Source organism: Exophiala aquamarina, assembly GCF_000709125.1.
Source record: "Exophiala aquamarina CBS 119918 chromosome Unknown aczIA-supercont1.13, whole genome shotgun sequence".
Taxonomy (NCBI): domain Eukaryota; kingdom Fungi; phylum Ascomycota; class Eurotiomycetes; order Chaetothyriales; family Herpotrichiellaceae; genus Exophiala; species Exophiala aquamarina.
The window spans coordinates 97,785-120,109 of record NW_013550575.1 but is presented as its reverse complement, the minus strand read 5'-3'; the positions used below and the strand labels follow the sequence as shown (position 1 = coordinate 120,109).

The window sequence follows — 22,325 nt, the reverse complement described above, 5'->3', positions numbered from 1 at the left end:
GCTGAACTTCTGAGGTCAAGACAGTCTGGTTCGATATCGCAATTGTATTCACACCCGATCTCTTTCGTTAGATGCTCTACCGAAAATCTATGCCAATTGCCCGAACTCCAGTATAATTAATCGCCAGCGAGAGGCTGAGTATCTTACTAGAGATATCCCGTCTGACTTAACCTCGGTAACTAGATAGGGGATTGTGTCGCCTTTCTACGTTCAGCTACGTGAGAGATTGGCCATAGAACCCATTCTTTATGGCCTATATATGCACACGTTCAATCATCTCATGGAAAGAAAGAGAGGAAGAAAAGAGAAACTTAGTAGGACTAAGCCAGTCACTACCCGGGTACCTGGCTGCTACCCAGCCGCCCAAGAGTTGTTGGTGATTCCACCACCACAGCATGCAACATCCATCTTGGGGCCCCTCCCCTCCCTTCCCTCTCTCGCCTCTCCGCCTCACCCATCCATCAGCCCAAAAACACCAACTCGCCGTCCTCGTTACTGACCTTCTCATCCAGCCTCACGCGCGCCCATTTCCAGCCGCCACCGCCGGTGCCGAGCTCCGCCTCCAGCACCTTCCCCCCCTCGACCAGCCTCACGTTCCTCGCGCTCGCGGCGAAATTCCCCCCGCGCGCCCACACAAACCCGCCGTGCTGGTTCGACAGACAGCCATTCAGCGACAACGACGACAGCTTGTACTGGCCCTGCACGTTCGGACACGACGCGATCAGGTCGAAGTCCCGGTCGAGCGTGATGCTCGTGCAGCTCGCGCTGAAGTTGCCAGCGAGGGTGCTAGTGCTATTGGGACGGTGTTAGAGCTGCGATGGACTTGGGAATAGGGGGGTGCAAAGGGGATGCATACGCGCCTACCTTGTGTTTGTGCTTCTTCTTGTGGTCGGAATCAGAGGATGAAGAACTACTGCTGCTTGAAGATGAACCCCGTCGGGAGCCGTGCTTCGCTGGCTTCGAGCCATGCGCGTATCCGCCGGCGCCAGCGCCGGCCTTGGTTTTCTTTGACTTTTTGTCCTTCTTGGTTTTCTTCAATGCGTCCTCGGCCAGTGAGCCCGTGATCGCGCCGCCCACCGCTCCCAGGAATCCGTGGTTGACCTTGTGCCCGCCGTACGCGCCGATCGCGCCGCCCGCCAGCGCGCCCATCAGGCCGCGGTCCTGCGAGTTGGGGTCGTGGACCATGGAGCCGTCCGGCGTCATCGCCATCGTGGTGCCCATGCCAGGCTGGCCTGGATACGCTTGGTGGTTGGGGTCGCTGTATTGGTTGCCGCTGGTGGCGTTGTAGTTGCCGTCGTACCCCGATCCATGCTGTTGCGCTGCCGGGTTGGGCGAGTATCCGCGTTGCTGCTGGGCCGGGTCGTTGGTGCCATAGCCATAGCCATAGCCCTGGCCCTGGCCCTGAGATTGACTGTCATAGCGGCCTTGCTGACCATAGGTGCTGTCCTGCGGAGGCGAGAATTGGTTGTTGTAGTTGTTACCGCCGTAGTCGGCAGCGGGATATTGACTTCCATGCGAGCCCTGCTGATGGCCGTATTGCTGCTGCTGGCCATACTGTGACTGCTGGTTGTACTGGTCGTAGCCCTGGTTGTTGTATCCTGAGCCCTGATCGCCGTATCCATGGCTTGGTGGTGGTTGCGGGGACTGCCCCCATTGCTGCTGGTGCTGACTGCCTTGGTCTCCAGTAGTATATCCATATGGATTCTGGTTCTGGTTCTGGTTTGGGCCCTGGTTCGGGCCTCCTTGGCCACCGCCCCAGTAGTCTTGCGCCGACATCTTGGATCTGTAGGAGGGAAAGCGGGGGAACTTGGAAATGACAAGAAACTATGGCTCGCTTATTTTTACGGCTTGGGCCTTGGAAGGCAGTTCAGTCAATCCTTGGAGAATGATGACTTTGGCACACAATCTCAAAGGCAAGGAGAGGAAAGAAAATGGCGAGTTCCCGCCTGTCTGGGTTCTTGTATCTATACTGAATACTTGTAGTAATCACGCCTTGAGTGAGATTTGACCAGATGTCAGAGTTCAGGCATCATTCAACTGAAGTCCAGCTCGCTTACATGTTAGCGGAATCAGGAGGGGCAACGTCGCACCAGAGATCGAAAGAGGATTGTGGCTGAGGCGGCATCCGGCATGTGCACAGCCACACGCTCAAAGGGGGCTGAAAGTGGCGCGCCCCTTCACTGGGGAGCACTTGACAGTATTGCTGTGAAGATGTCTGGCCATTGCAGAGGGATAATACATGGCCTAGTCACTACTGAAAAGGTTGTCACCCTGGGCCAATGAATGATTCCACTCCCTCTCGTGCGGCGTCGGTGTGCATGAATATGGATAGGTGGAGTGTTGTTCGGATAGTTTCCTCAGAGCAAGACAAAGATGAATACGAAGGTCCTCAAAAGGACGAAAGCATTAGGCAGTAGTGCTATGCTACTGAGTCAGCTGTCTGGATCAATATCTACCCATGACGAGCTATCCATCCCTACCCATGGGACCAGGACGCCCGACTTCTTTTGACAACAAAAGTGCAATATTCGCTCAAATCAACAAATAGTATGACAAGCACGATGCGCATCAGATCAATCACAGTTGTGCACGAACATGCTCGGCACCACCACCGAGTCTTCTGTCTGGCGGCGATAGGGAGTTTTGGGTGGTAAAGCCCTTGAAGTATCCCTCGAGCGCCTCAACCGTGCCGTTACCCTCGACCAACCGGATAGCAACACCAACATGTCCATCGGGTCGCACTACAACCACAGCACCTTCACCGTCTGTCAGGCCAGCCTTAGCATGTGCTGAAGCTTTTGCGTCCAGCACTTTGAGGTCCCGTCGATCATCTGCATAGATGCGTCCACTGTAATCATGGAACAACTCTGGTAGCTCTGAGATCTCAATTTCAGGCCTCCTCGCAGCGAGTGTAAGTGCAAGAGAAAAAAACCGAGAATGTGGGTTGTCGCTGTCGTGATGGATGTCCCTTTTCTGGTCATCATATGCGAAACGAGAATAGAATGAACCGGCTTTCAAGAGTCCAGATGACAGGTCAGCGAGAGCCTTATGTTGTCCCTTCTTGGGAGATGCAGAAAGTCCTCCAAACACGAATAACCGGAATGCGCCATTGAATGGGATCTCGTTTTCTAGATGCACCATGTTGGCATCAACAACACGTGTTACATCTGCTGGGGGAATAATGCGACCTGAGCGGAGTGTCGGTGAATCTGTGATCAGGAGGGGATGTTGAAAACCATGTTCCTTCGTATGGTTGAAAATGTTGCCATTGTAGGCGACACCGAAACCAGAAGTGAACTCGCAGTTGGCCTTGAACATCTCCACAAATGGATTCTCGGCTCCCTCGGGGCCTTTGGTTGCATCGGAGACCTCGTCTGCTGTGGGTTGTCTTTGTGAGAAGAGCGCCGCATACTTGTTGTCGAAGTTGAGCAGGGTTTCAGCAATGAACTTGCGTTCGACCTCGTAAGTCTCAAGCGTGTCTCGTTTGGCAAAGCCTGACTCCACTAGATGCATCTTCCATGCGAAGTTGATGGCGTCATGGAAAGCGGTATTCATTCCTTGGCCTGCCTTGGGAGAGTGAGTGTGGCAGACATCACCTCCCATGAAGACACGATGGTCCAGAGTATACTTGTCAGCGATACCCTGGCCAATCGGATAAACAGAATACCATTCCACTCGATCCCACGTGAGATAATAAGGCTGCAGGATGCGCTTAGCAGCCGCCTGCACTTCCGCGACGGTTGCAGTTTTCCGTGGGTTGAAATCGGGATCTGTCGAACTTGCAATCTGAATGTACAGTCTGACCATATTGTTCTCGCGAGGGATGACCATAATGCTGCCGTGGTCGGAGTGAATGGTACATTTCATCTTGATATCCGGGAAGTTGGTACGGACAACACCATCCATGACACCCCAGACGTGAGAGATGGGATCCTTGTGACGGATCTGAACGCCTAATTGCTCACGGACAAAGCTTCGTGCTCCTTCTCCGCTATAGAGGTACTTCGCACGGACAGTCTCCGACACGTTGCTGTCGAGATTCTTCAACTCGACTTCAACCGGGTAGTCGGGATTCGCATGGTTGGTTGCGAACCCGGCAATAGTCCACGGCCGTTGGACTGTCGTTCCGTTCTTTTCGATGTCCTCGATAAGCACTCTTTCGATCAGTCCTTGATGGAGGAGTGCTGTGAATGGATATCGGGCGTCAAGGAATTCCGGACAGCTTGCCCAGGTACCAGTTCGCACAATTTTCCCTTGAGGAGCTGGATCCCAGAATGCTACCTCGAATACTCTGGCCGGATGATGAGCCATAATCTTTGATTTTAATCCAAGGTTCCTCAGGATTTCAATTGATCTGGGTTGAATGCCGTCTGCTCTTCCAGTAGCAGTAGGTACTGGCCGGTTATCGATATGTTTGACTTTGTAGCCCCATCTCGAGAGGCAAACTGAGAGCAACAATCCTACAGGACCGGCACCGATGATGACGATGTCATACAGGGGAATCTCCGACGACATGTTGAAAGCAGGCCAGTTGCAAGAAGAGTTTGGGAATGTGCAATGGTCGCAAGTGCAATGTCGTGCTGCAGACTAAGTCAAGAAGGAAGAAGCTCTGTGCAACTCAAGACAATGGGAGAATTCCGCTTTCACAATCACCATCCCGAGGTTTGTGAAGGAGGCTAGTAGATTTATAGCAAGGAAGAGAAGGAACAGTCTTACCTTCGGGTCAGATCATGGCAGATGAGGGACGACACCCATGGCACCGACGGCACAGGGCGTTTGAGGCATCCGTCCCCAAACTATTGACCGAAACCACTTGCCGCTCAGAGCCCAGATTTTGGGGCAGTCTGTGATGTGAAGGGTGTTTTTCCGAGCCAGCCAGAGCTCTCGGCCACACGGCCGGGCTGGGAAAGCCACAAATATGGGGAAGCTCATCAATGGTAGCGGTGCGAGTCCTGAACTCATTGGACATGGGAGGCAGAAAGGAATCCAAGGATTGTCACGGTCGGCTCCCCGCATGCCGGCTGAAGATGTCGGCAGTGTGCTGGTGCGACACGTGGTCCAAAGTCACATGATCATGCATCACGTGACATTTCAAAGACATGCAGTATCCACTAAAAGCTTGACGTCGCACCTCCTTGTTTCTCGTCCTTTCTGACAGAGACGAATGAGATGCGACATGCACTCCGTGGGAAAAAGCGATTTATTATGCATCAAGCTGTGATGTGAAGTCCAGTGCGTCTGGGCGCGCTTTTCGTGCTGTATCATAGCAGCTGCTCTTCCTCTACTCCGGGACTGCTGACGTCTCTACTGAGTCTGGGCACCTCTTGCATGATTTGGACTTGCCTACAATTCCTGCTATGCCTTCACATATGATGGGAAGTGGAGGACGCATACCGAGGACGCTGTTGCGATGCAGGAACCCCCTTTGACTTAAAGTTGATGAAAGATGCTATGGTATATCTAAGCCTCCTCATGGGCGTGGGCGGAGGAGAGCCTTGGAAAACCCTCGCAGCCTCCTCGAGACTGTGACCACCGGAGCCGGATAAACAATACAGCGATGCGCTTGGCATCAAACACCGGCAGCGACAATGTCTATACTTGATCAGCAGGTTTGCACACGCCTCTTATTTGTTTTAAAGAACACAAAAGATCAATTCCAACAGAGTGGTGTACCGACTAGTCCTGTCATATCAAATGTGGTTGGTTGAGTTCATTTGCTACTCCCTCATCCAAGTCATCCCCTTTAATTGTGGTACTGTCTTTCATTGCTTGAGCCCCAACCCGACCGCCTGCCCTCCTCTCCTCACAAATCTGCCAGAACCGTGGATGAAGACGTTCGCAAACACGCGAGAGCGATGAAGATGCCTAACCTAGGATATGTCTCCCTACCCTCACCGGAAACGAGCCCAAGGTTGGCACAACACGAATCGTTTGATCTATCAAACCCACACCACCGTCGCGCTCTAGGCGCGTTCGACGAAGAAACCTGTCGCTACTTCCTTCGCACAATTGGTGCTGAGATCGTCCCATGCTACCCCTTCTCATTTGGCATGGAGGAGGTGTACTCTCGCATTCTGGAAACATACGGAACGAGGAGAGCCTGCGACGTGATAAGCGTACTGGAGGAACTTCTGGAAGACGAGACATCTGCAGGAGGCCAGGGAGACGACGGCGATGTCTTCCGTTCATGGCGCCATGGCTGGCGATATCGCAACGTTTGTTCTCCCGTCCACATACCTCATTGTTGCACCCATCCGCTAACCCCTATCCCCAAGATTGACTCATTGAATCCCTTCATACCCAAAGTCGGCAAATTTGTCCTCCTCCCAGCAACCCGCCGCGACATCCGCCAGGCGAAGAAAGAGAACTTCCTGGAGCTCTCTTTGAACGGCGGCCTCAACACACTCAGCGACTCCCTCACAGTCAACTTTCCAGATGACCTCTTAGAGTCCGCCAGCCCAAAGAGCCGTCTCGCTGGGAGCCTGAGCTCCGAGCTGCCCATGATCGCTATCCCGCGGCAGCGAAGTCGCAACGCCCTCGCCGCCGAGAACCGCGACGCGCGAATCATAGAGGGCACAATCTTCAGCAGAAAGGGCGCCGCCAAGAGATTGTCCTCCCTGCCCTGGGTCCCGCCTCTCGTGGCTCCCAGAAGCATATCGCGGAGCAGCTGGTTGCATGAATTGCGTGGTGTCTTCCGAACTGACAGCGTTGTCAAAGTCCGTGTTTGCAGCAAGGAGGTCTGAAGCAAGTATGCATGCTTGCAAGGAATTAAGATGATGAGACGAGACGAGACGATGTAATGAGTAATGAATAGACTGGAACTGGGTACTGTCCGCCAAACAGAGCGGTCGCGGCTCTTGCTGGATCGACAATGTGAGATGTTAATGAGCAATGAATACAAATGCGTGAACACGAACGAACTTTTATTTTTTGGTTCTCATTCCTCTTGTTTGGTTTCTACAGGCAACACATTTCCTCATCATCTATGTCTCACCCTGTGTTGTATTATGGCACTCGTAGACTGTGACCCAATCACGAAAATCGTCCATCTTTCACAGGACCCAAACCTGAAGTGTCCTCGAACTGTCTTCGAATCAGGAAAAGTTCAACCAGGGATGAAAGGACGGGGAGATTGATCAAAACTCACATCAACAAATCCACAGAGAGCAACCAAGCCGGTGTAAGACCTCACACACTCAGCAAGGTAAGGAATGCTCTTCTCATTGACTTTCCCAGTTACGCCTGCGTATTTCTTGAAGATACCAACCATGTGAGGGCGGTAATCGGTCAAAAATGCACGAGCCTGGTATTGGATTTGCTCGTTTTGAGGGCCGCGGGACATGAACGCCGAGAGCAGTAGCCGGAGTGTCGACGCGACGAGGGTGTAGTATGTACGCAGAGCGTGGTGGGCCGTGGTTGCGAGACTGGAAGAGGCGGACTCGCCGTTGCTGGATGGCATCGCGATGCCTAGATCTGGGTCGGTCTGGAATAGAGCCGAGTCGCGCGTCACGGACATCAATCCTGCATCGAGAAGCGCACCGGCACCCTCACGGGTACGTGAGATTTGCAAGAGGACAAGCATTCTTGCCTCGAAGACGGAGAGGAGATGAGGGCGATCTAATTTTCGTTTGGTCAGCCTTTGCGTTTGAAAATGATTGGTGGGCGATGAGGAGACTTACTAGCTGGCTCTGCACCCTTGAACTCTGCAGCAATGTATTTCAGAGGATCGATGAAGATTTCAAGCGCGTTTGCCTTGAGAAGTGACTTGATAACCAAAGAAGAGTTCTCGGTTCGAGCTAGAGATGTAAGGAGCCCGAGGAGGTTGAATGCATTTATGCGGCAGGCGTCGATACCATCGTCGGCATCGTCGCATATTATCTGGATTAAACGTGCACTGGCGGATCGAACACAATCCATGGCATTCTTTCGGGACCTAGCGTTGACGTCAGAATTTGAATCACTGTTTGAGATAAGACGGCTCAAATATTGCACGCAGATGCTGTATAATGTCGTTCGCAAGGCGGGACTCGTCTGAGATGCTGGGATTCCTTCAATCGAAGCCCTGAAAAGTTGAAACAGTTTCTCGGTGATCATATCCTCCGTATGAGAATTAGTTTCTGGTGTTCCAAAGAGGGTAAACAGTAAAGCATCAGCTGCTCTAGCGAGATCCAATACATCAGAAGATTCTTCGGCGATGTACGCATCAAGCTTGGGTAGCATAATTTGCAACATGCGAAGAATGAACTGAGAAGTTGTATTCGAGTCCATGGGACAGCACTCGACGACTGCAATTACCAAGTCAACATACTCGTGTAGAGTCTCTGTCCGCATCTTCCGGGCAAAATCGGCGCGATTTTGAGCTTCTAGGATAAGGATAATGCTGTTGGCCTCTGTTATCAGCTGTGATTCAATCACATTACGCTGTTTTTCGGAAACTCTTTCAAGGCGACTAGTTTTAGCGGCATTCAACCACTCGCGCGCTAACTTGAGATCGTGGACACTTGTAGGTCCTTCACTTTCTATCCTGAACATGCTGAAGTCAATATCGTCGTAATAGTTGACATCGAGGTTGAAGGTAACAGTCAGATCCAACTCCAAGAAGTCTAGCAACGCGTAGATATCTGCGTGCAAGATCAACGAGCCATCGGTATCAGTTGTTTTGCCTTGAAGTGTCGATAACGCTGTTCGTAGAGTATTGGTTAGTTCACCCGCCGCTGCAGCTCTCAATTCGGTCGCAGAGTAGTGATATAGTGAGGCACGATAAGCGAAAAACTCAGCAAGAGCTTCGGCAGATGTGGTGTACCAGAATAGGGGATGTGAAATCGAATTCCCATCCCATAAGGTCTGAGGCGAAATAACTGGTTGTTGAATGTATTGTGTCTGCAGAAACTGTAGTCGGCGCAATTGACCGATAACAATCTCATTGGATAAAGGTGAGGTCCACAAATGTCTGAGTACGCGAAGGGTGACCGTCCGTATATGTATCAGCCATGACATAAAGTCTCCGGCATCCGCACTGGGATAGCTCTGAATCAAGTCGGTCAGGGTGTTGAAAACTGCCGTGCCTTCATCAAGAGAATCTGAGAGAGCTAATGTTTCACCGAGACGATCAAAGCCGAGGAGAACATGTGCAACATTCGGTAGGTCGGGTTGTGTCTCGAGACAGGCGCTGAAAAAGGTTAGGATACCATCTTTGATCAAGTAGCCGACAGACTGGAAGCCGTCCTCAAGCTCTCGCATATCCACGGCTAGTCTTGCAGATAGATTCGCTGACACTGGCTGCAACTCGAAGCTCGCATTCGGACCAAGTGCATCAATGAGCCTAGTTGAACGACCGCGCACGATCTCTGCTGTCAAAAAGTGATTGTTGAGCTTGGCAGAACTGGAAAGTTTCTGGAGAAGTGCCAGAGATCGAAGCGCCAAGTCCGAATGACTTGTCGCAGCGAACTGGCACAGTTTAAGGACAACTTGAGGATGTGCCACAATAGAGTCCTCAATACAGGCAATGCTTGATCGTATGTTGCGTTGCTCTGCGAGAAGAGATTGGTTCAAAGGCTTCACGATGTCAAAGTACGTTGGCTGTAGGTCAAGAAGCCGATTGACAATATCAATGGCACGCTGGAGACCTAGCAGCAAAGGCGACTCCTGAGCGGCTGCTTCTACCGTTTCGGGGTCGACGAGCAACGATTCCATGATCAATTTGTTCAAATCCGTGCTCAGAACCCATTGCATCAGCCTTGCAAAGGGACTGTGTTGAGCATAGACAGCAGTTGGAGGTAATTCTGATGGCGATTGCTTGGTGGCACTAGAACGATCCAACATTGTCACATAATCCTCATTGAAACCCTCTATACCAGTGGCTATAAACTCCAAACAGTGAAAGACTCCAATCAGGCGCTGTGTCTCATCGTTCAGCTCCGGTATCCGCTTAACGAAGACTTGCCCACACACAAAATCAACGTATGGAGCTATTCCGGGAACGCGGTAGGACGAGCCGAGATCGATTGGAAATGGAAGGAGGTCGGCACTGGAACCCGTCGAAGGATTGGGGGTTATTAGATCACGTAGAAATACCACAAAGGTATCGTACTGGTCAAACGAAAGTGCTATCGAATTGAGGGTACTCAACAATCTAGAAGTCGTGGGCCTCAGGGGTTGAGCTGGGAGTGTAGCCGGCACACGGAGGCCATCATGTCCAACTGATGTCCAGGTGTCCAAAGTTTGCCACATCTCGGTCGTGGTCTGTAGGGTTTTGTCTGTGAGCAAAGCATCCAAGGTGGCAAATATGCTGGCCTTCAGATAACTGGGTACTGGTCCGGAACTGAGAATAAGCAGAGACTGTGAGAAGCTTGGCCGTGACTCCAGAATGAAGCTGCGTGTCTCGCTCGGCTGTTTGCACAGGTGGGCCAAGAGACGAAGGTAGCAGGATAACATGACTGGACTTTCCAATTCATTCATGTCTGTCGGGTCTATCTTCCTTGCACTCGGGATTTGTGATATAGTAACCCGTTCGTGTACCTTATTGGCGTAGAGTTCTAGGACCTCAAACATCTCGTTGTAATTCATTGAAGGATTTCTTCGGCCGCGGGAGGAGGCTGGCAATGACTCGTCTAGCAAAAATTTGTGTGTTGCTTCGGCACATTCCTTGTCTTCTGAGATGGAACACAAAAGCTCACAGAATGCGCTCACTCTTGGCACTGTCTGCCTTGAAGATGCCCATTGCAAAAAACCGTAAAGATTATTGTCGGAGTCCTCCCACCATTGGGAGGCAGCATCAGGCCGCTGCTCAAATGCATAGGAGATGAGAAGGAGGAAAGATTCGAGATGGAGCTTGCTTACGCTTCCATCACTGTGATTAAGTGGCAAACCCTCCTGGACTGCAATCAACTGATTTAGTCGCTGATCATCCTCCTCTGTTTTCAGGCGGCGTATGGAGTCCGGCATGTTCGTGATGAAAGCCTCGACAAAATTCTCCAGAGATTCCATGAGTAAGGCTCGAAAGTAGGTAGAGGTTTGATCACCATCCAGAGAAACCGCAGTGGTCTCGCTGAGAAGTAGGGAGACCAATTCCTGTCTTGCGGGATGTCTCCAGACATCGGCGTTTGTTGTGATACATATCTGCAGCAAGAACCCCAGAGCATCATCCTGTAGTGCGGTTCTTACGACGCCAGCTCGTTTATCTCGACTTCTGTCGTCGAGCGTGTCCCGAAAACGACTACTGTACTCGACCGTCCACAGTAGCACAAGTACTGTATTGAAAGGGCGAGAAGCTGTAGACGAATGATCTTTGGGAATAGTGCTTAGGACAGAATTCAAGGAGTCAGCCTGATCAGCTTGAATCTGACCACTTTCTAACGAGCCATAGCGTCGAAAAGCGGAGGAGAAAGCGGGAAGGTAATGGATCAAATTAAAATCAAGACGTGTCCAGGCTTTGGCCACATTATGAAGTTTGCGTAGGTCTTCAGAATTTGTATAGTCCCCGCGGAAGAGGAAGGCAAGAATGGATGCCAATGCCTCATGCTGCTTGAAAAGGCTGTCTCTTTGAAACTCAAAAGTGACGTAGAATTCTGGTCCGCGTGGTTCACCCAGGATGGCTTTGCTCTGGAGAGCATCCGAGATTCTGGCCTGAAAACTCTCAATGTCTCCCAAGGTGTCAATGCACTTTCTCGTAAATAATGAGCCATTTGCCACAACGCCGGACTGAATATCTAGGACGTCCGCAATAACATTTGCCAATGCATTTTTGTAATCCTGGTCGAGTTCTTCAACAAGGGATTGTTCAAAGGTAATGCGCAAGGACTGAAGGAGGAGATCGCGCCGGTTATGGAATGCGCTTACTGAGAGCGCAACGAACGATTGGCTGTTTGTGATGGAACCTCCGTGGTTTTGAATCAGGAGTCGACCAGCCTCAATCTCATCCAGATCAAGAGTGGTGCCAACGGCCCGGCTGATGTGCTTGAATTCGTCATTGATACCAAATTCCTGCTGATCGATTTGAATCTTGCCTGAGATAAAGTCAGTAAGGCTCTTGCTCGGACCATGAGCATCACATACCGCTGTTATACCTTTCGCGATCGTCGGCCGAGGGCGTAGGCTTGTCCAAGAGTTTCCTGAAATCAGACACGGTGCCTTGGAGTTCCTGTACCAGTCGATCGATGTTGGCCAGCCGCCCCTCAGTGAAGGCTACCAAGTCGGCGTGAAGCCCTTGAAGACGCTCCAGGCTCTCCATATCAGTATGCAGGATGGAATTCGGACTGAGAGGTAGAATTGACGCGTTGTTTCGTGTGCGGATTGGATCAGCGCGTCTCCAATTCTACCATGGGAAAAGTCTCCAAAGAAACATTCCTTGCGGCGAGCAAAGCACTGGCCCATCAAAAGAGGCACGGCTGCGCAGTTACAAATGGAGCTAGCGCGTGCCAAGATACAGTATCTTCAAGCGGCATGAGTAACTGCCTTGATTCGTGCAAGCCTCGATTCAGTAGGATTGATTACAACCAAACTTCATTTGGGGAAGCCACGACTTTCTAAGGGACGCGTCGATTATCTCGAGTTGTTGAATCATATGCCACGTCAGCAACTCCGAAGCATGTGTTCTCACACTGCTGGCCTAGTTCGATTATTCACTCCGCAAGATGGCGGAGGTTACTATCACTATTGCCTCAGCCATTGGTGGGTGACCTAAGCCTCGCGTTCTTCAGCCTCGTCCGCTGACAATTCCAACACAGCAAAACTCGAAGCAGATACGCAACAGGGGAGAAGCGAGGGACTTGCAGGTGATGTGGACCTCAGACTCCCGAGTTTTTTCTGGACTGATAGTGACAGAACTCAAACATATCCTGGACCCGGACAGTTATTCACTCAGAGCGTAAGTCAACGGTGTAAGTCCGGGGCCAGGTTTATTGATATTGCTCAGGGACCCAATTCCAGAAGATGCTCTCCACAAAACATTTGAATTGCTCTACAAAATCATATCCAAGCAGAAACCGGTTTACATTAGAGCGTCAGCCAAGCCAACCACCAAGAACAATGCTTCCTCTCGACTTCAGGTTACTGCCGCCGCTCTCCGTCTAGCAGTAGAAGTGCTTGCTCCTGTAATCAAATTCAAAACAGCCCTTTCAATCTTGGATCATATTGTTGAGACGCTACCAAACTCCGATGGCTCCTATTGTGAGCCTCTTTTGAATGACTATCTCAAAAGCTTCAAAGCCCTCCTGGAATATGCTCCTCATTGCGAACACATGCGGCCGAAGCAATGGCAAAAATATGCAGACTTTGCTCTTGCTTTATTGTCTGTTGGTTTGGACCTGACACAACCCCACGATGTGGCGACTAGTCGAGACAGTCGTAGCGCATCTAGGAATGGCATCCACATATCGCTGCGGCTTAGCCAGAGAAGTGGGCGAGGAAAAGGGAAAGATGGAGTGTCATCACATGCAGATGAGCTCGTCGCTGCTCTTAAAAGCTTGACCGCCGTTACGAATGCTCCTATCATGTCTCGTTGCGCTGCTATTGCCGATACCATCAACGAGCACCTGGTGGCTGGATTGAGAGCTCAAGAAGGTGCTTTTGAAACATTGAACAATGTCATCTTCGTTTCCCTCGCAGAGGACGTCAATTTCACGCGCGGTCTTATACGCTCCCTGCTACCCACGATCCGGCGACTGTGGTCTCACAATTCTGCTCTCCTTCGAGAGCAAATGCTGATCACTCTCTGCTCATGCCGGTATCTTTTCATATCCAGGAGTAATATCTGGCCCGCAGTCGAGTCAGATATTCTGGAACCCATGCTGGACACAATGTTGACCGAGTATAAGTCGAGGGGTGACAGAGATATTCTCCTCTTGGAGGACCTACAACTTTTGATCCCAGGAGAATATGCTCCACTGCGTTCAGCACAATTTCTGCCAATCCGGAACTCAGCTCGCGCCGTCCCCGCCTGGGCTTCGCTCTCAATCATTGCCTGTCTCATCCTTGGGACAAGGAAGACGCCAAGACAGGAAAATGCTCCCGAGTCTGATGCTGCGGAAGGCCCACGCAAACGGCAAAAACTTCATGTGCCGGGTGAGGATATATTGCAACATGCGATTGATGGCTCTGGACAGATGAGGCTTGTTGCACTTCAGATTCTGGTTTTCCTCTGTGAGCAGCCTGTGCATCATGAGGATGTACTCCCAAAGGATCTCGCACTACTGCTTCCGGGGCTTTCCCACGAAGACACCACTATCCAGTCTTGGACGTATGTGCTTTTCTCGAGGTAAGCAGCTGAAGTTCGTGAGATATCGGCCCACCCTGTTAACTCAACCAGACTAGCGCTCAAATTACCGCCATCTGTGGAATGTTCTATTGAAACATGGCTCCTTGTCTGGCACTCTGCACGTCAGGCTATTTCTGTCCCAGGTACGGCGAGGGCATCGTGTCACACTCTGGCAGTGCTCCTTCAGACCAATCATCTTCGCGCAAATCTAGATGGAGCTTTGGTTGACACTACTATATTCGGAGGAAGTAGTAATGGGCCTTCTACGCTTACAGACACCTCTTTGCTGCTCATGACGAACGCACTGCGGTCGAATTATTTTGATGATGGTCGGACATTCGAGGCCTTCTGCTTGAAACTTCTCAGCTGGCTCTCCATGCGTTGGACCCTCCGTAAGTTTATCCAGGCTAATGTTGTATCGAACAAGCTTTGCTGACTCGTGAGAAGCTTCCGTTCTAGATCGGTTCCACAATGCATTTCTTGTGGCCCACGTACGACCAGAACTTCTCTTCTCCCTTCTCACTTCAATCTGTGGGTTTCCGGAACCTATCAAGCCGTACGATGATTGGTCTCCGGCTCATTCAATCTGGAGGGCTGCAATCATAGCCTCTGCCAACGACGATTTTCTGATGTACCTACTCGAAATACATCCAAAAACAAGCGATGATGTGAATATCCTCGCCTCCCAAAGTTTCCGCCAATTCGATTCCTCTCTGCTGTCCCGTCTCCAAAATGCCGTGGCCACTTTATTCGCCGGTCGTCTGACAGACTTTCATTCCGCCTTTACCATTTTACAGTCTGAGCGAAAGTCAAATATCGGTACCGACATTGTTGGGGTTATGACCGTTGCCTTGACTGTCTGGGCTTCCCTCTCCCCTCGCTTGGAGTTGGCACCCAACATTGCGCCTTCGGAACTGTGGACAAGGGCTTGGGCATCTCTCAATAGCTTCGTTTCCGGTGAAAGGGGTGATATGGCCCTGATGACGAACCTGATGTGCTCTTCCGTTCTGCGTGTGCATGCACAGATTCATAAGATCGAAGCTAACTGGCCATGTGATGAATATCGTACAGTCATCGAATCGAGTCTGAAACTTACTCGCATTTCTATGAATTCTCCTCTGTCTAAAGACGACATGGAACTGGATCTTCTAGATGATGATGTGTGGACCTCTCAATCTACCCAAAAGGGCTATTCCAACGCAGCGACTAGTCAATCTCGGCAGGCTATCCCTTTGAATTGTAACGAAGCCAGCCAACTAGCTTCAAATCGCGTCAAGCTAGCTACCGCTCTTCAATTCTTAAAATCAAATGGAACTCTTGTTCCAGCAGCTATATCTCTCATTATCGATGAGGTAATAACACTTGAGCCTTGGCTCCTACTTGCCGCTCGCGGTGCCGTGTTAGAGCTGCTGGCACTTAAACCTGGCATCAAGCGAACTGATGCTGCACAACTCCTGAAAGCATTGGGCAAGACGTACTTGCAACAGGAATCTTTTGAGAGGTGTGAGGCTGCGCTTTGCTTCTGCTTGAGTGTAGTGCAAGGTCTTGCAGACCTATGGGTCTCTGAAGACGAGGATGACCCAGTCGTCGAACTTGCATTTGATGTGTACAGCTACACTCTCAGCATTACACTTGGAAAGTTCCCTGCATCACCAAGAGTGCTTTCGCAGTTCTCAGAAGTACTATACCTGCTCCTTCAGCTGAATCCTAACTACGGTACGGAAGACCTGGCATCTCCCCGAACCAGCCTGTTGAGGATCCTTCAGCTCGCAGCACCTGCTATAAAGTTCCGACTACCTGAGAAACTTTTTCAACTATTCGAAAAATTTATCCTCACTCAACATGAGGCCATTTTTGATGACGTCGTGGAGAATCTTCCATCGGACCCCGACAACAAGGAAGGCATTGCTGTGCGTCTCTATGTTCTGAGCCGATTGGGTGCCCGGTGGCACACAGTATTGCGACAAGCGACATATCACTTGTTTGAAACAGCGGCCAATGTGCCTCCCGCGACCTCATTGGCCCGATGGTGCATATCTTTCACCTCGGAGAAACTCTATCTAAATTCATCGACAGAGCTCTTCAGACTATTTGTTTCACAGATTTCGTACACATGGCTATCGAAAGACAGCATCGACCGGATGCCCTTTCAAGCGTTTGGATATGTAACATTGAAAGATATGGTACTAGATAATCTACAAGAATTTGTAGGTCAAATAGCACTCCGCGGATCCATCGGTGCAAATGAACTTTCAGCAATAGCAGAGGATTCGTGGACCTCTCTCCTTACAACAGCGTTTGCCACCGCGTTGGCCTACACCTTGTCGTCGGAGACGAGCCTGCCGAAACAAGACCGTCTCTATGATGGTTCTGAAAAGCTCATGCGGAAACAGCTGGGGTTTGAGCTGTATATTCAGCTCCTCCGACATTGGTTGCCAGACATTGTCGCCCAGCTCATAATCTCTCTTCAAAACGACCGTGCGATAGACAAGGCATTCGACAAAAGCCAACATGCATCTGCTCTGAGTGCTTGGGAAGAAATGTCCACCCAATCTACCACCAACTTAGAATTACCGTTGTCTCAACAACCCTCCTTTCGAGCTAGATGCCTAGGCGAGGAGCTCAATTATATTTGTTCTCGGCTTGAACTTGGACATTCTGAAATTTGGTCACCTGCTTTAACTGTTCATGTCTATCGGTCACTACTGAGCAAAGCAAAGCCTGCCCTTGGCCCGTTGCACGCTTGCACTATTATCCGCAAAATTCGGATCGCCATCAGCCTCGCAGGCCCCATAGCCGTGACTGGCTATCCCTTAGAAATGCTGCTCCATAATCTTCGGCCCTACCTTACTGTGTTTGAGTGTGCTGAAGACACGATGGGGATTTTCCGCTACCTTCTCCACCATGGCAAACCTCATCTCAATTCACGGATATCCTTCATTGCTGGCTTGGGTGTGTCTATTTTCGCTTCGCTCACAGGATTTATTACGTCATCTCAAGAGAGTACGACACAGGAGAGCCATTTCCTTGCTACGATATCGAAAGCTCAGGAGTTTCGCATTTTTCTAAGTCAATTTCTCGAAGGCATGGTATTCGTGGACGTGTCACCGAATACGCTGTCAATGTTTAAGAGAATAATTCTGCACGCGAAGAATATTACACATCCCGGTAGCAGTGCCCGAAGTAAAAGCGAGGGTTGCCTTCTTCTTGCTCTCCTCGAGGATAGAAGTTCGGACAGTCCTTTACTTACTAGGTTGCACTTTGATATCTCTCTCGAGATTCTGTGCAGGAATTTCACGACTTCTTCAGACCCTGCAGATGACATACTCGCGGATGACTTAATCGCCCTTCGGGCTTCTATGGTGCTCAACAACGCGCTTCAAAGCATCAGCACAAATGAAGAATTCCGCATATGGGCTGCAAGCGCCATCGGGCGGGGTTATCTCATGCATGGCATGATGAAGAATTGTCTGATGTCACCTCACACAGATTTTCACTTGACCACTCTAGCAGGCTCAAAACATGACAAGGCCAAAACACGTGAAGACCTATTACGAGAAGACATGGTGGCTTCCTACACAAGCATCATAGATCTACTCCTCGACTTGCTCTGGAGATCCGATTTTGTTGCAGCCGCATTTGCTGAGAAGACTTTGCAACTTATCTCCAGCAACATTGCCGAACACCAGGAAGGGGATATTCTTGCAAAAGACTTCGACCGAAATATCTTTTCTGAGCTTAGATTCCGAAACTTCCCCTGCCCACCAATAGCACAGTCGAGATATCAAGCAATGGCCTCACCCATCAGAGATAATCATGGCCGACAGGCCCGATATTCAAACAAGTGGGCGGCGAATCTCCTTCGAAGTCTGTGTTCCGGGGCGATGAATGACCCTGTCCTACGTCACCTAGTACCCTTGATTTCGGACGTCCCAAGTGTGGCTAGCGCCTTGTTCCCATATGCAGTTCATGCTATCCTCGGAGGTGAGCCCAAGTTGGTTCAATATTCGCGAGATCAGTTGTCGCAGGCCTTCTCAAGCGTTCTCAAAAATGAAATAAGTGAACCTGAAGAAGCTCGACCATTGGTGTTGAGAACCATCTTGTACCTGAGAACACGCTATCTTATCAACGAAACTACGATGGCCCAACGGAACTCTTGGCTTGACGTTGACTTCACCCAGGCTGTCGTGGCTGCTACTGAATGTCAAATGTTCCATGAAGCGCTTTTGTTCCTCGAAATCCATCATTCCCAGGCTCGACTCCAAGGAGGGCGCTCATCTCGGAAATCGTTCGTGTCACTACTTTCTAGTGTGTCACACGCCATTGAAACTTCCATTTATGAAAATGTCGATGACCTTGACTTCTTTTATGGCAAGCACGAAGATTCGGACCTTCATTCCGTGCTTGCGAAATTGGCGCATGAAGGGGCCAGCCAAAAAGCATTATCTTTCCAAAGCGCACTTCTCGATTCTCATTTAAGCATTGATGGCGCCAAGGGTCTCAGCGAGACTACTACCATGACTGCCTTGGCACTTAAATCAGCGAACATGCACGGAGTTGCTGAAGCTGTGAAGCAGTACTATGATAATCCAGATCAACGGTTTCAGGTCGCACAGGCAGATAATACATTTTCATCTTTGACACAATGGGATTTGATGCCCTCAAATGAAGAGTCCAGCCTCTCTAGCAACATAGGGGCTTTGTTCCGCAACATGCATCAGGCCTCAAGTAAGACAGGTCTAGAATCAGCTTTGGACCAATCAATGCTAGATTCGGTAGCGCGACTAACTTCGGGAACTGTTGGAAGGGCTCAGACTGACACTATACTCTCAAATCTAGCCGTTCTTGCAGAAGCCAGACAGGTGTTCACTGCTAATACCCAACAGGAAGTTGATTCAGTATGGAAGTGTGTAATTGCACGGGACAAGCAGATTCAACTCGCCGAGTGAGTGTTCTTATCGCCTTAATTTCACAACTGACGCGTGCAGATTTAACAAATTGTCCCCTATACTCCTGGGAAGAGAGGCAACATTTGCTGCATTGCGCCGGAATCATAATCTCCAAGTGGAGCTCGGATTGACTTTCCAACAGTCACTTCTACAAGAAATTCAAGTTTTCCGCCAATCATTGCACTCGGTAGCCGATCATAACGTCCCCCAGTTCAGTCTTAATAGAGCAATGTATTTGTCAAAACTGAACACCTTGGCATTGGACGCTGGTCTCAATGTAGAAATTGCCATCCAATACGACCTTGCCACTACCCTTTGGGCACAAGACGAGCCTACCGGCTCAATCGGAATTCTTCAGAATCTCATGAGCAGAAATGATGGCAAGCATCAGGTTCTTGGGGTGACTATGGCGCAGATTTTGACTGATCTAGGCCACAAAGTTGCAGAAGCCCGTCTTGAAAAGCCGGACGAAATTATTAAAAGCTATCTGCAACCAGCTTTCAATGAGTTGCATGGTAAAAGTTCTGGCTCAGAAGCTGGTCGAGTTTTCCACAATTTTGCCGCATTCTGCGACATGCAATTGCAGGATACGGACAACTTGGACGATTTCACTAGAATTAGCAAGATCAGAGATCGCAAGCTAAGAGAATTGAATGACTTGAAGAAAATGATTGAGAACAGTGACGGAAAGCAGCGCGATCAATTAAAGGGACATCTCAACAAGACTAGAGTTTGGTACAACCTCGACGACAAAGAGTTTAGACGGGTTTCTGAAAATCGGGAGAGCTTGATCCTTCAATGTCTAGAGAATTACCTCCTCTCTATGAAAGCGTCCGATGAGTATCAGAACGACACACTCCGATTCCTGGCCTTGTGGCTAAACCAGGCCGACAGCCCGACGGCAAACGCAACAGTAAGCAAGCATCTCAGTTCAGTGCCGACGTTGAAGTTTGCTCCTTTGGTCAACCAATTATCTTCCCGACTCCTGGATACAAAGGATAAATTTCAAGTTCTGCTTATGGACCTTATGTTTCGAATATGTTCGGATCATCCATATCATAGTTTATACCAGGTCTTCTCGACAAGTAAGACAAAAGCACCAAAAACCGACGAGGTAGCATTATCTCGAAATGCTGCAGCCAACAAACTCGCTGATTCAGTCGCAAAGAAGAGTCCATCTGCCGCGATTTGGATTACTATTCATAACAGCAGTATTGCTCTATTCAGAGTCGCTCAAGAAAGAATTTCGGATAAAGACGCCAAACCTGGTACGAAAATACCATTTCGCAAACTTTCTTCCGCATTGAAACTGGAGCAAATGATGACAGAGGCTCATACAAAGATACCTCCACCAACGATGAACATTGCATTGAGACCAGATCGGGACTATTCAGGGCTCGCGACTTTTAGCAGTTTTGACCAACAGATCTCTGTCGCTGGAGGCGTCTCGGCGCCGAAAATTGCAACAATGGTTGCCTCTGATGGTTCTGCGTATAAAATGCTTCTAAAGGGGGGAAATGATGATCTTCGACAGGATGCGATCATGGAACAGGTCTTTGAACAAGTTTCAAACCTGCTCAAGGATCATCGCCCCACAAGACAACGAAATCTTGGTATTCGAACTTACAAAGTCATCCCTCTCACCACAAATGCCGGCATTATCGAGTTTGTGAAAGATACAATTCCTCTCAATGACTACTTGAACCCTGCGCATGAGCGATATTTCCCCAAAGACTTCAAACACACCCGAGCCCGGCGAGAGATTTCGGATGCCCAAACGAAGTCATCATCGCAAAGATTGCAAGCTTACAAGACAGTGACTGCCAATTTCCATCCAGTTATGCGCTTCTTCTTCATGGAGAACTTTCTCGATCCTGACGAGTGGTTCCATAAACGCTTAAACTACAGTCGTTCGACAGCCGCCGTCAGCATTCTTGGTCATGTGCTTGGCCTTGGAGATCGGCATGGGCACAATATTCTTCTCGACCATAACTCAGGGGAGGTAGTACACATCGATCTTGGTGTCGCATTCGAAGCCGGACGCGTTCTTCCCGTCCCCGAGGTTGTCCCATTCCGCCTGACGCGAGATCTGGTAGATGGCATGGGCCTCACAGGTGTGGAAGGTGTTTTCCGCCGTTGTTGCAATTTCACCCTGGAAGCATTGCGTCGGGACCAAGAAGCCATCATGACGATCCTGGATGTTCTACGCTACGATCCGCTCTATTCTTGGTCCATCTCCCCTCTCCGCCTCCAGCGGATGCAGGAACACAACGAGCAGGTGGCTGATGCGATGGCCGCAAGTATGTCCACAACAGCAGGAGCTGGCATGGCGCTGGACGCCGGTGTTGGCGGTGTAGTCGGTGCGGCAAGGAGAGATATCTCAGAGCCCAGTGAAGCGGATCGAGCGCTCACAGTCGTAGCGAAGAAGCTAGGCAAGAGTCTGAGCGTCGAAGCCACCGTCAATGAACTCATCCGCCAGGCAACCGATGAGCGCAATTTGGCCATGCTATATTGCGGTTGGGCAGCTTTTGCGTAAATTGACACTACCCAGAAACACTGACAGGTCATGGAAATGAGAGATGGAAAGCCTTAAGAATCTATAGGTAGAGAATTCCCGTTCGCTACGTGATTAAATAGCTGGTTGGCTATGGCGCTGTCCCAGAAGAAAATCTGAGGCCTCGCAAAAAAAAAAAGGCGAAATTTCATCCGGCGTTCAGCTTGCGTTGCCGTGGTCAGCGATAAATTGGTATCAAACATAATTCGCGAATATATGTTTGAGTTTTGAAAGAGCTTGGCTCCTTGCTCCCCATTTGCTGGTTCTTCAACTCAGTAGCAACAGAGAACGAGAGGCATATTCACCTCGTGAGATCACATGCACACGGCAATTTACTGTAGCCGATGATGTTACAAGAGTATTGTTTGACCATAAGATATATTCATTAGCTTTACGAATAGCCAAACCGCCATGGACAGTTATTCAGAATATGTACATAGGGGTCATGGGTTGGGACCGCCCTGCCAATGGCTTCCCATTCCCAGGCCCTGGAACGTTGTACAGGCATCTTGATCTTGCTGTACAATGACACTACCTAAAACATGAGTGCAGTACATGCATATATGTG

The 22,325-nt window shown here is 49.9% G+C and overlaps 5 protein-coding genes across 5 annotated transcripts; 2 read left to right on the top strand and 3 right to left on the bottom strand.

Moving 5' to 3' along the window:
* Positions 1-461: 461 nt before the first annotated feature.
* A1O9_10334 (uncharacterized protein) lies at positions 462-1,776 on the bottom strand (the record flags this gene model as incomplete). Its single annotated transcript, XM_013400495.1, has 2 exons — positions 462-792; positions 857-1,776. The coding sequence occupies 2 exons, from the start codon at positions 1,774-1,776 to the stop codon at positions 462-464; spliced, it is 1,251 nt and encodes a 416-aa protein (XP_013255949.1).
* Positions 1,777-2,577: 801 nt separating this feature from the next.
* A1O9_10333 (uncharacterized protein) lies at positions 2,578-4,515 on the bottom strand (the record flags this gene model as incomplete). Its single annotated transcript, XM_013400494.1, has 1 exon — positions 2,578-4,515. The coding sequence occupies one exon, from the start codon at positions 4,513-4,515 to the stop codon at positions 2,578-2,580; it is 1,938 nt and encodes a 645-aa protein (XP_013255948.1).
* Positions 4,516-5,861: 1,346 nt separating this feature from the next.
* Positions 5,862-6,743, top strand: A1O9_10332 (uncharacterized protein; the record flags this gene model as incomplete). The annotated part of the gene is made up of 2 exons (XM_013400493.1): positions 5,862-6,215; positions 6,276-6,743. 2 exons carry the CDS (start codon positions 5,862-5,864, stop codon positions 6,741-6,743), a joined length of 822 nt encoding a protein of 273 aa, XP_013255947.1.
* A 362-nt stretch (positions 6,744-7,105) lies between these two features.
* Positions 7,106-12,229, bottom strand: A1O9_10331 (uncharacterized protein; the record flags this gene model as incomplete). Its single annotated transcript, XM_013400492.1, has 3 exons — positions 7,106-7,617; positions 7,680-12,005; positions 12,055-12,229. 3 exons carry the CDS (start codon positions 12,227-12,229, stop codon positions 7,106-7,108), a joined length of 5,013 nt encoding a protein of 1,670 aa, XP_013255946.1.
* Positions 12,230-12,776: 547 nt separating this feature from the next.
* On the top strand, positions 12,777-21,739 carry A1O9_10330 (uncharacterized protein; the record flags this gene model as incomplete). The annotated part of the gene is made up of 5 exons (XM_013400491.1): positions 12,777-12,865; positions 12,914-14,254; positions 14,306-14,646; positions 14,702-19,199; positions 19,243-21,739. 5 exons carry the CDS (start codon positions 12,777-12,779, stop codon positions 21,737-21,739), a joined length of 8,766 nt encoding a protein of 2,921 aa, XP_013255945.1.
* Between the last annotated feature and the right edge of the window lie 586 nt (positions 21,740-22,325).